The sequence below is a fragment of the Ictalurus punctatus genome, chromosome 20 (genome assembly GCF_001660625.3).
Source record: "Ictalurus punctatus breed USDA103 chromosome 20, Coco_2.0, whole genome shotgun sequence".
In the NCBI taxonomy this organism is placed as follows: Eukaryota; Metazoa; Chordata; class Actinopteri; order Siluriformes; family Ictaluridae; genus Ictalurus; species Ictalurus punctatus.
In genome coordinates, this window is record NC_030435.2 from 21,109,351 (window position 1) to 21,125,226 (window position 15,876).

The following is a 15,876-nucleotide window of genomic DNA, read 5'->3' on the forward strand; positions in this document are numbered from 1 at the left end:
TCAACTTCACACATATAATAAACATATACAAAACACTCTAACTCAGTTTGTAAGGCTTTGTAACGGTTTATTGGTAACTGTGCAATAGAAAAGCAGCAGGCAGCCATTGAAATGAGGTGACGAGTTGATTGTCGAGCAAACGCTCAGATCTTGTTGAAAGCAGCAACATCAACACTTTGGACCTGCACACAAAATGGAAATACACAAAAATGAATAGTTGGTTGAACAAAATGGTTCCCATCGGTCATTTGTGCCATGTGATGGGTTACGCTAATGTTTTGAGATAAACTCAGTACTGACGTAGTCTTCGAATTTGGTGATTTCCTCCTCGAGTATGTCGACTCCGACTTTGTCGTCCTCGACCACGCAGTTGATCTGCAGCTTCTTGATGCCATAACCAACTGGCACCAGTTTGGAGGCACCCCAGAGCAAACCGTCCATCTGCACTGAACGCACACACTCCTCCAGCTTGGCCATGTCCGTCTCGTCATCCCACTGAGAGAGCGAGAGAGAGAAATAAAATAACAAAACTATATTAAAATATTTTTTTTAAAAATACAAATAATTTTAATGAAATAACTACAAATCATAGTTTTAATAATTTAGTTTTTGCAATTAAATTTATTTATACGACTAATACAAAATTAAACAAATAATGGCATTATTTCATATCTATTAAAATTGTTACTATTTATTACATTAATCAAAATAAAATATTTTACCAACTATATAAATAAATATGAAAATAATGCATTATTTGTCTGAACAGGAAGAAAGGACAGAAGGGAGGAAGAAACTATCAAACTGAGTCAATTAAAAAATATGAACAAACAAATTCATTTTAATAAAAAAAATTAATTAACAAATATCAAAATAATGCATTTACTTGTATGAGACTTATATAATGGGAAGGAAGAAAGGACAAAGTAAGAAACTAATAAATAAACAAAACTATATTACAATAACTATTACTTACAATTTATTTTAATAATTATAATAAATAAAATGCTATTAAACCAATAATAAAGCATTTATTTGTATGAGAAGAAGGAAAAAAAACAAAAAAAGGACTCGATAAAATAAACAGATAAAAACAGAATTTTATAAATAAATCATATTGATTAAATGTAATAGTGATAAATAATTATTTCAATAATCATAATCATGCATCCATTTGTACGAGACTTCTCTAAAGCGGTAACGATGCGAGTGCGTACAGGTTTGACGTCGAGTATGATGGAGGACTTGGCGATGAGGGCGGGTTTTTTAGCCTTCTTCGCCGCGTACTCCTGCACCCTCTGTGCTTTAATGCGCTCCGCCTCTTCGTCTTCCTCGTCGCTGCCAAACAGGTCGATGTCGTCGTCCTCTTCCTCTACCACCACTTTGGGTGTCGGAGCTGGAGCGGCCTAAAGTTGGAGGGAATAACTGTGAATGATTCTGTTGATCGTGATTGGATAGTGCTAGACCTCTGAGAGAAATGAGATCTGATTACAGTGTGTACAGAAAGCAGATGAGAAAAGTGGATATCAAAAACGGATACGCGTCTCGCAAAACAGAATCTGTACGTTCTGCAATGCACAATAGTACTTTTGGTTCCATTTCACCAACACTCCATTCTAGACCTGCTGTAGCTTCAGTACGCATTACTAACAAATACACAGCAGGATGTGGACCACGTGTGTGTATTGCGAGTGTACAGTATGTGCTATTTTCCCCCTCACCTGTGGAGCGGCCGCTGCTTTGGGAGCCTGATTCGGACTCTTCTCCAGCCCGGACAATCTGCTCTCTAGTTTGGACAGCATGGCCCTCAGGTCATCCACCACTGACCAAAACAACACACACACACACACACACACACACACAATGCAATACATAGGTAAAAGTGTTCACTAAACAATATAGAGCTGTGTATTATAGGCTTGTGAGTGTGTAAAATGCTATCATCCTATCCTGCAGACTAACCATCACTAATTGAGGATAGTATTGCCCATGGCTCTCAGGGAGGAAAAGAAGGGGGTGTGGCCAGACATCTAGAACAAGTGCCATGTTCACGTTTCACAATTACAGTGGAAAACTACTGGAAGCTGGTTACAAGTCGACTTTGCTAGTCGCTAGCGTTACCATTTAGTCATGCATTTTATCCATCTATAGTTACATTAAATGTTGTGGATCTTCCAAGAAACAAGTTAGTTCCTCTCAGCACATACTGTTCCGTCAGCAGTTCATCTTTTTCCTCAAAATAATGCAGTTTGTTGTCGGTCAGACAACTTAAAGGAACACCTTAGACGGTCCCTAAAGGATTTTGCGATTGCAGAAATGAACGCAAAAAAATTCAGGCAAATTCCGCAATATTCCGAGAAGCTTGCAAGATGCATCATGTGACATCACATCACACATTCAGCCAAAGCACTCTTCGATTCATGTGTCGATTCAACACGAGTACATCTACAAGGTCTCATTTACCAGCAAAGCAGCACTGCAAAAGACCATGCAAAACTATTCAGCCAGTTCTAGGAGTTTCCCGCAAAAAATAAATAAATAAATAAAAAAATAAAAAATAAATTAAAAAAAAAAAGGTAGCAGCTCAAATCAAGCATTTTTGGCCACAACAATAATATATTTTTAAATAATAATAATAATAATAATAATAATAATAATAATTCCTGCAAAACTTCCCATAGGACTGCTTAAAGGTGCATTAAGTGAAATTTGTTGGGGGAAAAATGTCTCTAAATGATTAAAGAGCTGGAGTTGAATAGGATTTGAATTATTTTTTTAACCTCATTGGGCCCGCCCCCATTTCCACCAATGTACACAAAGCTCTGCCCCAAAACCTTTGGTGGTTCCAATAGATTTAGCCAGAAGACTGGCAAAAGGCCAATGAAAATATAATCCAACATTCTGGACCAGAGGGCAAGTTGCCAACTGTGTTTTTTCAGCTATGAAAAACACTTGTTCTGAGACAATGACTTAAATAATAATTAAAAAATCATTTCTACATAACTATCCACATTAATTGTGCTGGTTAAAAAAAATAAATAAATAAATAAAAATAAAAATAAATTGACTATTGCACCTTTAACCCCAAACCACTGGCACTGACTGAAATCTTCTTTCTTACAGAAAGATTACCTAGTGCAACATCTACATTTTTTTTGTTAACTAATATCACTTAAAAAAAATATATACTTTTATTATTAGTCTTAGATTATGTTGTGCATCCTCCATACAAGTCCTTGAGTACATTGTTACTATAGAAACAATATTAGAATGAGAGCGTTAATATAAACCTGGGATTTGCAGGTTACTTAATACGGTCAGAGAAAGTTAAATCAACATCATCTGACCAATCAGAGTCAAGAATTCAGCAGTGCTTTGGTATAAACAAAGTCAGAACGTTAATGTGACTGCCGTGATTCATCTGAGCCACCGAAGAATGCTTTTTCCACACTAATGGGTTCTTATTGCTCCGAGTAAACCATTTAAGGTGCTAAAAAGAACCCTACAAGAATGTTCCCAAGCAGAAAGATTTATTTTGTAGGCAGTGAGTGCAGATACAGTTTCAGCACACACACGCATGCTTGTCGTCTTACTACACTCATGAGGACCTTCCATTCATGTAACTAAATCCAACCCGTACTTCACTCTCAGTAACCAAAAAAAGAAACCTTTCGGTGTTTTTCTATCTAAAGCTGCAGGTTTTGTAAAAATGCAAATTTTTGAGCATAAATGTGTCACTATCAGATTTTCCCATTCTTGTGGAGATATTTGGTGTTCACGAAGGTATAAAAAAAAAAAAAAAAAAAACACACACACACACACACACACACACAGACAGACCTTTGTGGAGGTTCTTGTTGTCTAGCTCCAGGCTCTTTACGCGTGAGACCAGCTCGCTTTGATCTTCTGATTTGCTGGCATTCTGACTCTAGAGGCGAGAACAAAAGCAGAGACGATTAAAGACTAGCTGCAGAGAGGAACAAAACAATGCAAAATTGTCTTGACACACTGAATACACAGCATGCAGGAGGGCAAATTAAACCGGCATGCCAAGTGGAGCACAAAGCAGCGTCAATCAAAACCTCAAAACGGGATTCCCAATATATGTGGGGTTTGGTTTTAGTTTGGTTTAACGCGTGCACTTGTTTTTCCATTTGTTCTGATGCGAAGTGCGAGAGGCGAGCACATAACGTTCGCGTTTGGAAAGTTGATGCCGGGCAGTGAAGGAAAAGCACGGGGGGTGTTGGATAAAAACCGACCGCTGGATCATTTCCACACACTCGGCTATAATTACTCGCTATTATTTACTGACCGCTCAGGAGGAAGGAGATTCCTTCACAATAAATACAGAACACGGATTAGATCAGAGGACACCAGAGCGAAGCGGGATCCTTCGGTACTCGTATATATACACATTTTACGTAAGGAATGAACTATTTCAGGATTTGCCACTTGCATTCTTTCTTTAAAGAATGTCATATATTTATGCTCATCCATTTATAGTTACAATTAAATGTTGCAGAACCTCCATGAAACATGTTCCTGTTCTAACGTTATAGAAGCTATAAACAAACTCCCCCCACCTCTCGAAGTTCATAACACAAAAACGACACAGCTCCAGTCATGAAAACTATCCTGTGTCAGAAATCTTACAATTACAGCTTTACCTCGGACTGTTAGAAAGCACTAAAACTGGAGACTCCTTCCAAAAGCACTAAAACATCTCCTGGTGAAGAAAATGTCACTGTATTGTAATTAAATCACTCATAATATTCATAATTCGTTCGGCAAGGACGTTCTGTCCAGGAACACGAGGCTGATCTTTGTCTTCTCGTTATTGAGAAACCCGTTCAGTATAAACACGAACACACACCTAACGCCTAGTGTCGAGTAACTAACGGCCTTGTCGTATAACAATGTACTCCCGCTCAGCCTGAAAAGCTAAGCCTCTGAGCAGCATGCACAGTTAGAGGCACTCGTGCAAATCACACATCACACACACGGTGAAGCAGAAAGAGTGTTCTGCTCCTGTGTCTGTCCCATGCGGGGCTCTCAGTGCCGTGGCACTTACAGACTTGCGTTCGCGAGGCTTTTTGGGACGGGGGTTTGCTTTACCCGACTGCGCCGCTGACTTCACCTGCCCACACAAAACCCCAGGGCAGGAAACACAAGAAAAAGAAAAAAGACAAAGTATACATGAGGTTACATAGTGTGCTCTCAACAGGAGAGAGCGAGAGCAAGAGAGAGAGAATTTTACATGTAAATCTAGACAAACATCATTATTATAGTAATGAGCAACCTAACTTTAGGGGGAAAAAGACCACACAGTGCTGTGAAAAAGTATAATCTCTCATTGTTTTAGAAATTAAAATAAAATCTAATATAAATCAAAGGCAATCTGAGAAAACACAAACTACAGTTTTTATAATGATAAAATGTTATTTATTGAAGTAAAGAAGCTATCCATTACCAACTGGGCCTGTTTGAAAAAGTTTTTGCCCCAAAGCTATTTCAAAGGCTCTGGGACTCCAAAGGACCACAGCGAGAGAGCCGTTATCTCCAAATGGAAAAACTCAGCACAGTAGTGAACCTTCCCAGAAGTGGGCGACCTTCCAAAATTCCTCCAAGAGCACATAAACTACTCATCCAGCAAGTCACAAAAGAGCCAAGAACAACATCAAAAGGACCTACAGGACTCTCTTGCATCAGTAAAGATTGATGAAGGTTCACGACTCCACTATCAGAAAGACACTGGGCAAAAATGGCATCCATGGAATAGTGGTGAGGTGAAAACCACTGCTAACCCACTAATATTAAGGCTCCTCTGAATTTTGCCAAAACACACCTTGATGATCCTCAAACGTTTTGGGAGAATGTTCTGTGGACTGATGAGTCGAAAGTGGAACTGTTTGGAAGACAGCGGTCCCGTTACATCTGGCATAAACCAAACACAGAATTTGACAAAAAGAACATCATACCTATGGTTAAGCATGGAGTGAGAGTGTGATGGTGTGGGGATGCTTTGCTGCTTCAGAACCTGGGCAACTTGCAGTAATTGAGGAGAACATGAAATCTGCTCTCTACCAGAAAATCCTAAAGGAGAATGTCCGGTCTTCAGTCCGCAAGTTGAAACTCAAGCACAATTGGATTATGCAGCAAAACAATGATCCAAAGCATAGGAGTAAATCCTAGTCCTAGAAGTAAGTGAAAGGCTGACCTCCGGTTATCGGAAGCGTTTGGTTGCAGTTATCGTTGCTAAAGGTGGCCCAAGCAGATTTTTAAGTTTAAGAAGGCAATTAGTTTTTCACATGGGTGATAGGTACTGAATAACTTTTTTGTTACAATAAAAAAAAACAAATAAAAACTGTACTGTGTACTGACTCAGGTTGCCTTTTGTTTGAGGCTCTAAAACTATTTAGTATGAGATGTACACAAAAAGAAGAAATCAGGATGGGGCAAAAAATGTTACTGTATCTGTTCATTTTGGAAGAAGAAAAAAGGAAAATAGAACATGGAAAAACAATTGAATTAATTTTTTTTTTTTTTTTTTTACATAATATACATAAATAACATCACTGTATTCCTTGGAGCTGCTGGAGTAGCTGATTGCATTTACATTGCACAACATCTGGAAGAAGGTAAACATTTTCAGAGAAAATAAGAAAAGGTATGCAATAAATAAATTAAACAAACACACATAAGCAAAGTGAGAAAGTGAAGTGAAACGAAGACAATCTAGCGACGCTTGGTGACAGGAACCAAAACATAGAAGCCAGCAGACATCCAGGAATGAGAACACAAACAGTGAGGATTAAAGCTTTGCTGATTCAGTTATATGGAAGATAGTTAGCAAATTAGTACATGAATGTTAAACTTGTAACTGAAAGGCTGTCCGCCGATGTCCACTCCAGCATCGCGTAAGAATTATTTTTATACGAGATTAATACCTAGGCACGTGCGAGTACGAGCCAACAATCCATAAGAACTCAATCACCTATTCAATTTGCATCTATATGTACGCCAGTAGATGCATCAATGAGCAGCATTTAAACAACAATAACAAAACCCCCCAAAAAACAAGGAAGGACATCAGCAGACATCATATCCGCATGGACTTCCCGTGACTCATCGCTTCGTGCGCTTGACCGTTGTATATTTCCTATCGATCTCTAGCTGCTCAGTTTAAATAAACAAAAGGTTTGCAATTTGGTGTTTGATCTTCCTGAATCATTTGGTTTTGTTCTCGGCTACAAAGATAATACAAAAATTATTCCGGAGTATAACCATCAACGTTTTCGTCCTAACAGTTGTTATAGTTAATATAATTAACTGTACCAGTAAAGTTTATCTCATACAAAATGTTTTAAACGTCATTGGAGTGTCTTACAGAAAGTAGGGATGCACCGAATGTTTGGCAACCGAAATTAATTAACAAATAAGTGAAAAGGCCGAATAAATTTGACCGAACATTGACGTGTTTGATGACGCGCCAACTAGCCTAGCAACCAACTAGCGCGCTCGGCGCGATGAGGGGACGCGCATGCACGAGCTACGTGCACGAGCGCATGCTCTTCGGATGTTGACAACCGTGACATTGTTTACTGTGGACACGTGCGTTTGTTTTGTTTCTGTTCCGGAGTATTCCGTCACGTCACGAGACGTAAGAGAGTAGAGTACGGATGCAGGTAAAGACGCATTTATTTAAGGGAACATAACATTAACAACGTATCTAACTATACTGTATCTACTACAATACTCCGCGAGGTGTACAGGGGCGCGAGCGGTATATATCCCCAATATAATCAGTCGTATATAACCATTTTTTGCACTTGTCAATGCACATTCGGTGCATCCCTAATAGAAAGGTCCATTAAATTAAAATGATGGTACAAATTTGAGTTACGTGTTTAATATCGAATAGCTACAAAATGTTTCAAATAATTTTCCTAATGGAATAAATGGTGCGTTTGGTACTTGATTATCAGCAAAGGCCTAAGTACGATTTTTGGCTTGGTATAAGTGGAACTCATTCAAAATAAGAGATATCTGAATCTCAAGGTCTGATTACTCACTCTGGCTAGGGGTTGCTGCACAGCCTGGCGGGCTTCAACAATGTCCTGCAGGAAGTCGTTAGCGTCGGTGTCCTGAAAGGGTACAGCGGGGTAGAGAATGCCGAATCAAAGGAGCAAGCGAGGGGCAGACAGGAAACAGGGCAAGCAGGTAAAGTCAGTAAGCAGCAATGCGTCGTGTTAGGTGATTAAAGAGCTTTGAAAGAAGACACTGCACTTCGCTCTTAGGCCACGGACAAACAAATATCAAGTGAACAAACGGCCTGATGCTGATTATATTGCTTATTATGTGATCTCGGAATACAGAAAGTCTTTATCAGGCAGGATTCACACAAGGGTCTGGTCTGATTAATATCAACGAGGACGAGGCCACGGAGCACAGCTGGACTAATTTCCGCTGCTCGGTTGTGTATAATGAGGTACCTGTGGAGCCGAAGGTACGCCGTTTACTCCCTCATAGAAGCATCGCTCGGCCTCGTCATATTTGGATTTGTCGAACCAGATCTTCTCCTGGGCCAGGCACTGGAGTCCACTCATGATGATGCTGCGATAATAGAGGGCAGAAAACATGGTGAGCATGGCAACTAGGTTAAAAATAACGACAGAAATCAAATAAACAAGTCTTTAACTTGCACTACAGCACACCATGTAACATTAGCCATGTCCCAATCCGATTTCAACGCTGGCCTGAAATGCTGAATCTGTATCCGAGCGGATTGATATTTTTATAATCTGACTCACCGACGGATTTTAAGCTGTCGATACGATATTTAATCAGGCACGCGAACACTACAGATATTTGAGCGGTCAGAGCAAAACTGAACGTGACAACCAACAAACACACAAATTAACTTTTTAGATGAAGCAAATAAATAAATAAATAAATAAATAAATAAATAAATAAATAAATATTACACTGACTGAAGTCTCCCAGAAAAAATAAATAAATAAATAAATAAATAAATAAATAAATAAAAACCATGGACCTTTTCAAAAATGGAGCTACCAAAGACTTGCTCCAACCACAAAATATTAAAAAGTTGGAAATAAATAAATAAGACCTCCAACCATTTAGCAGTTCAAGAACTTTTTTTTTGTCAAGCTGTGGAAAAGACTAGTCACAAATCCACATCTACAGGAACAAAATGGCTAGGATACTGCATCAGATCAGTACCTTCTACATGTCAGTACCCAGCTGTCTGATATTTGTAGTTGCGAACTCTCCGATATTAACCAACACATCTGGAAGCCCTGCCCCCTTCCCCATTTCATACTAATAATGTTTTGGCTTTTCGGTGCTTGAAAGATGCACTAAACTCTTATTTCAACAAGACTTATCTTTGAATGATTTATCTTTCAAAAAAAAAAAAAAAAAAAAAAAAAAAATCACATCAACTCAAAAATACACACAGAATGCAATTTTCAAGCCATTAAAAAAATAAATAAAATAAAATAAAATAAAATAAAATAAAATAAAATAAAAACATAACCAACTGCTGTTAGGGTTTTTTTTTCATTAATGTTGTATGAAATTAAGGAATAAACACTAAAGTAAACAGATCTCTGGACATGGGCATGTTTCTAAAACGTCGGTAAATTCCATTCATTGTTTTTTGCTGGCCAGGCTGTACTCAACAGTGCAGACCTGGAACCTTCTTTGTTATCTATTGGATGGCTTTTTGCCCATTTGCCTCCATGCAGTGGTAGAAACCATGCAAACCAGGAAGAATCAGCTTTGATATTTTCACTGGATTGTCACCGTAAACCACAATGAGGATGCAACTAATAACACACAAGCAGACAAACGAGAGCTTGGCCTATGCCCGGAAAAGTGGCATACTTGTCCCGTTTTCTCCGAGTGTGATGCTCCGTCTCGGAGTAACCCCTCTTCCTGCGTCCCGTCTGAGGCTCGGAGGAGGAGTGCTGGTTTTCCTGAGCGCTGTAGGAGTGAGAACGGATATGGTTCCCTTCCTCTTGACTGGGCTGAGTTGGTTTCCGTTTAGCTCTGAACACCAGGGAGCGGTGGACGACTTTTTCCCTCGGACTCGTCCCCAAGTTTGACGAATTCTGAAAGTAGTCCTCAGCTTGCTCGTACATGTTGCTGTTGAACCACACGATCTCGCCTCTAGAGCCATGCACAGGCCCGACCGCCTCGGGGAAGAAGAAATGGTCTTCTGAGGCATGACTTTCCGAGTGGGATGAGCGCTGGGCTCTTCTCCTCCCGCCTCCATGGAGGTTGTGAGGAGCAGTGGTGTTTGCCGAGCCTTGCCTGTACCCACCTACTTCCTTAGGGCGGGACTGAGAAGCCCTCTGATTGTCCATCTCATCATGTGTTAGAGCATGGGGCAAAAGGAAGGAGCGATTGATAAGGGGTGAAGCCCACTTGTTTTAAATATTAAGTTCAAAGCCAATCAGAATGTAGGGATGCACCAATACGATATTGTGACAACTATTGACCCAAAACAGACATTGACTTTCCAATTGAAACATTGCAGTGAGACTAGACTGAGTTACACTAGGCATGTTAGTATCAGATCAGTATCTGGTGTAAGCTATTACTCCGAGCTTTGAGATCGGTATCTTACAAGTAGAGTTCAACCAATAATGGGTTTTAAAGATATTTAAGCATTTATATTCCATAAATCGGATATAGGTTTTGTAATACCAGCGCCATCATGTGGACGTTTTAAGAATTGCCGCCATTTTAGCACTGCATTTGTTTTTGTTTTTTGCATCCATTTTGTTAGAATTATTTTTGTGTGCTTTATAAAAACAGAAGTAAAACAAATATCGGCTCTGTGTATCGGTTATCGTACACAAACATGCAAATAACCGGTAATATACATTTTTAAAAAAATTATATCAGTCGAGCTCTACTTATAAGAGATGGAAAAATTGGAACACTGCATCCTTATTAGAAATCTGCAGCAGTTCAACAGCTAGACACACTGCAGACAGTCTCTGGAAAAGCAAATCGGGGTGGGCAAATCAGAAATTCATTAGCTAGCCCACTGGGTAACAGGAGACTCTAATATTCTGTCCAGTCCCATGTTTGGTTGCCCAGAAACCTAACTGACTAGGCTACAACATGGCAGATAACGAGATGGAATAAAACATGGCAAGTTACTTAGCTAGTTAAGTACTTTAAAATGCACCACGGGCTATGAACAGGTATGCGATTATCATCCTAGTCTAACAAAAATTTTAATGAACACCATGTTTGCTGTAAACAAAGAGTCGATGGCGAACATTTCTGCCAAGAGATGTGGTGTTCCATCATGGTATTGCATGTTAGAGATGTCTTTGTGAAAGTCAATGATTTGTGTTTGATCTCCCTCTGGCTGTTCAACCTACCTGTCTGCCAGGCAATGACTATCAGTTTAAAATTAAAATAAAAAAAAACTAAGAACCCGGACACAAAATCTGTCTGGGCTACTGATTTGTCCACTCCTGCAATAAGCATTTATACACTATATGGCCAAAGGTTTGTAGACACCTGACCATCACACCCATATATGGTTCTTCACCAATCTGTTGCCACAAAGTTAGAAGCACACAATTACAATTTAAATACACTGGAACTACGAGGCCCAAACCTGTTCCAGCAAAACAAGAAGACATGGCTTGCCAAGTTTGGAGTTGAAGAACTCGAGTGTACTGCACAGAACCCTGACCTCAACCCCACTGAACACCTTTGGGATGAACTGGAACGCCGACTGCACCCCAGACCTCCTCACCTAACATCAGTGCCTGAAAAAGTGATGAGGCGTAAACTCCCTCAGTTTCGGACATGTTTGACCAGAATCTACACGAAAGCGCCCCGATCCACAGCAGCGCCACAACAAGCACAGCTACGCTTTCCATTGCAGGTATTTTATCTGCCCCAAGCACCAGCACAGAGCGAGAGACTATTCGGTGCAGCATCTCATGTTCTTGTTGAGAAGAGACACAGTCTCTCCTAACAGAAAGCTGGGCAGCTTTTATTCTCGAAGAGAAAACCGCCACTTTTGCTTAAACAGAAAGCAGTCCATTTTGCTATGTAATTCGTGTAGCCCTACAAACCCTCTCTTCTTGACTTGGGGCTCCATCTGTTTAAAGCTTGAGGTTGGTTTTAGTTCCATCGCTCTTTTGTGCTGTTGTCTTGCACGATAATCTTTCATTAAATGTGGAAATACGTTTACATAAACAGAACAGAGGCCTAGTTCGTTACTTGATTGCTGTTTTGCATATCATAATAGTTTTCTAGAACTTTACATTTGGATGTCTGGATTAAAAAAAAAAAAAAAAAATCTTAAATTTCACTGTTACAGAACTGAATGAAGAATAATATATTTTAATATTGTTTTTGTTTGCGTGTTAATTTCAATTAAAGTGTGATCGTTTTATTGGTTTGTAGTTTTTCAATTCAGATTCATTCAATTCATGAAATGAATAAAAATAAATAAATAATAATAAAAAAAAAAGTCTAACAATACAATTATATGATGAAAAAAAAAAAAACGAATGGGTTTTTAGGTTTTCGGCCAAGTGTATCCTGAATTTTCGGTTTAGAATTTTCCTTTAGGTGCATCAGTACATGTGAGTGTAATGGTCAAGTGTCCACAAACTTTTGGTAATATAGGCTATATATTGTGATATTCAAACCTGAAACATTTACACCCCTAGGATGAAGTCTGTCTCATTTGAAAGGCGGTATAAAGCAGTTTCATGAACGTTTAATACTGGCACAGGGCTCACAAGCTCATCATGCGACTACTGGATTTATTTATTTGTTGTTAGATGATTTTGAATTAGTACAGTTTCTGCAAAAGTGCAAAAAGGCACCAGAAAGTGTTTTTTTTTTAAAAATTAACAAAAAATCAAAAGAATATACATTTCAATCTGTCGATCTAGATCATCTTGGGCTTCGTTTTATTTCAACTATGAGAACTCTAGCGTAGACAGTACAAATTAAGCAGCATAGCGTTATAAAGCAAACCCAATACAAGACGAAATGCAAAAATATTCATCCAACAGTCTCTCCAAATGAATTACAACATGCATATTGAATGGAAATGTTTTGTTTTTTCATGCTCAAGTTATGCATAACCACCAACAATACTGCTGATGAAGATATATTAAACATTCCCCGGAGGAAAAAAAAAAAAAAAAAAAAACCCTCCAAATGAAGCGAATGCTTTACAGTAAATAAATGTCAGAAGGGAAATAATACTGCATACATTCAAGTAGCAATCCATACAATGCACAGCGACAGTCCGTTATGGGTCTGCTCACAGTCTAAGCTCCCTGCATGTCCATCATGATCAAATGCAACATGCCACGAGACCACACACATTCACTCACTCACCTTCCGACGTGCTCAGAGGAGCAAAAAAGTCAAGCCCGGGTTTTTCAGGGTCTCTTTAATAACGAGCATTGTAACCATTAAAAGAAAAGAAACAGATGTACACAGGAAGTGCAAAAGTTTAGGCACCCCAATTTCATGAAATAAGTATTCGCTGAACGATAAATCTCTAGGTTGCTTATGGTTTTTTTTTTCCATCCTAAGTATTGTAAATGCTTCGAAAGAAAATGATTATATATCGCTGACTGTTAAAATTATATATATATATATATTTTTTATTTTTTTTTTCTCTCTAATAACAGCACATCCTGAAGTGTTTTTATTCATTAATGTTCTATGAAGTTAAGGAATAAAGGCTAAAGTAAACAGATCTATGGACATGGGCACGTTCGTAAAACGCTGGTAAATTCCATTCATTGTTTTGTTTTTTTGCCGGCCAGGCCTGTGCTCAACAGTACAGAGCCGGAACCTTCTTTATTATCTATTGGATGGCTTTGTGCCCATTTGCTTCAATACATTTGTCATGAACCACAGGAATTTTTCAACAACTAAAAATGTTCATTTATTTTTTAAAAAAATAATTAAAAAAAAAAAAAAAAGCTACATTCAATGCTGTGGAACATCTTTCGAAACGAGTTCGTTCTTTTTAATCACTATAAATGATCATTTCCTCACTAGCAAAAAAAAAAAATCTAACAAACAAATAATAAAACAACCCGCAACTTGTCATGTTACAGAGAAACTGGAAAAAGTCCTTCGATTTAAATTTTTCCAACGCAGGAAAGTCTTAAAGTTCGTGCTTTACCCCGGTTACAAATTCCTGACACTGGAGACTCCTTCCATAAATATGATATAAACGTCTCCGTACAGAAATCATCATAGCAACTGTTTTTCTGTTCAATAACTGCACAATTTAATCAGTTTATTATGAGACTTCGAATATAGTACGTGGAATGTTCATTATAAAAGTCTGAGTAAGCCATTACTAAAAATAAATAAAAATTAATTAATGTTAACACACGTGTTTTTATTTATTTATTTGCGTCTGTGCTATTCAGTCCGTACAGGATTTCGCAGGAGGTTTTTTTTTTTTTTTTTGGTGATTGTTACGGCCAACAATGCTGGATTTTGCAGCGGCTGTTTTGTTTTTTCTTTCCTTTCAAAATCTGCGATGCAATTTGCAAAGTTTTTTGTGCTTTGTTTTGCAGAAAACTACTCGACCTTGCGAAATCACAACTGCCCGAAATCTTTTTGCACGATTTGTCGCTATGTGAAGTTTGTTGGTGAGACCTTTTTAGCTGTACGTGTACGTGTTCGTGCTCATGTTCACGTGACTTGAGGAGAAGAGGGCTTTGCCTAAACGCGTGAAATGATGACGTCTCACGACGTGTCTCGGTCCAAATCTGCAGAAAATCTGCTGTAATTTTGAGAAAGAAAAAAAAAAAATTGCAAGCTCCTCCGAACATCGTGGCTTTTCTTTGATTTTGCGTTAACTTATCCGATCGCAAATCCCTGGAGGAATTGTACTGGGGCTTGTGAAAGAAAATTAAGAGACACTCCACAGCTCTGTGGTACAAAATAAATGAAAGGATTTTTTATTTTATTTTTTTAAATAATTTTTTTTTTTTTAAATTCATAAATTTGACGCCGACTTTGAATGCTCCGGATAGTTTTAAATTTGTACCCAACTCTGCATGAACCAAACAGAATAATGACATTGCTTCATAATTGGGCCTTCATTTATATATGTGTTCCTCTAGTTTTGCACAAGATATTTCAGGATCATGTAGATATGGTTAGCCACTTTATATATAAAAAAAAAAATTAAAGAAAAAATAATCAGTCACTATAATTTTTTTTTTTTTTTTTTTAAGAAACTATTCCTTTAAACTGTCATGGCTGAACCCTTGGGGGTAAATATATACATTATATATAGTATAGTCTTATTTATGCGTTTTGTAACACCGTATGAAGTCAGAAGAGGGTTAACTAACTGTAAATAAGTGTAACTAGGTGTAAATAAGTAAGTTAGAGTCAGGTTGGAGTTGATGTGCTTAGCTCAGCTCAGCTCTTGTGTATACGGCTATAGATAGACTAACTTCCTGACAGCTTCAAGCCATTTCAGTCTCAGCCACGTGGCCATAAAACCAACCCCAAAATACTTCTACATTTCCGGGAGCACGTTAGAAACTACGTTTTAGCTTTTTAAAAAAAACAAACACCGACTTAAGCCCATCGCTATAAAAACAGTTTATTTCACTTACTTTGATAGTTTCTGTGAGGCTGAAGTCTGAGTGAACGCTTCACAGGGCAGTGTGTTCAGAAAAGAGATTGCTCTCGCCGGCCTGCTGAACTTATACACGAAAGAGGGGGATCTACAAATGGGCTAACTTCTACTGTCCTAAGATGACATAATTTACATTTATTTAAACAAAGCCTATGTATTACTTTGCCTTTGGACTG

At 38.3% G+C, this 15,876-nt stretch overlaps 1 protein-coding gene across 7 annotated transcripts; it reads right to left on the reverse strand.

Moving 5' to 3' along the window:
* Positions 1 to 46: 46 nt before the first annotated feature.
* eef1da (eukaryotic translation elongation factor 1 delta a (guanine nucleotide exchange protein)) lies at positions 47 to 15,833 on the reverse strand. 7 transcript variants are annotated; one of them, XM_017495982.3, is made up of 11 exons: positions 15,678 to 15,768; positions 13,417 to 13,469; positions 9,910 to 10,391; positions 8,493 to 8,613; positions 8,073 to 8,144; positions 5,072 to 5,137; positions 3,841 to 3,928; positions 1,722 to 1,822; positions 1,218 to 1,406; positions 301 to 495; positions 47 to 182 (listed from the first exon to the last, which is right to left on the reverse strand). In XM_017495982.3, the coding sequence occupies exons 3-11, from the start codon at positions 10,389 to 10,391 to the stop codon at positions 144 to 146; spliced, it is 1,353 nt and encodes a 450-aa protein (XP_017351471.1). In that variant the 5' UTR covers positions 13,417 to 13,469; positions 15,678 to 15,768; the 3' UTR covers positions 47 to 143. The 7 variants fall into 7 exon arrangements, with proteins under 7 accessions (XP_017351471.1, XP_017351477.1, XP_017351473.1 ...); XM_017495988.3 differs by lacking the exon at positions 9,910 to 10,391 and having other exon boundaries at positions 15,678 to 15,766; XM_017495984.3 differs by lacking the exon at positions 8,073 to 8,144 and having other exon boundaries at positions 15,678 to 15,766.
* Positions 15,834 to 15,876: the final 43 nt, after the last annotated feature.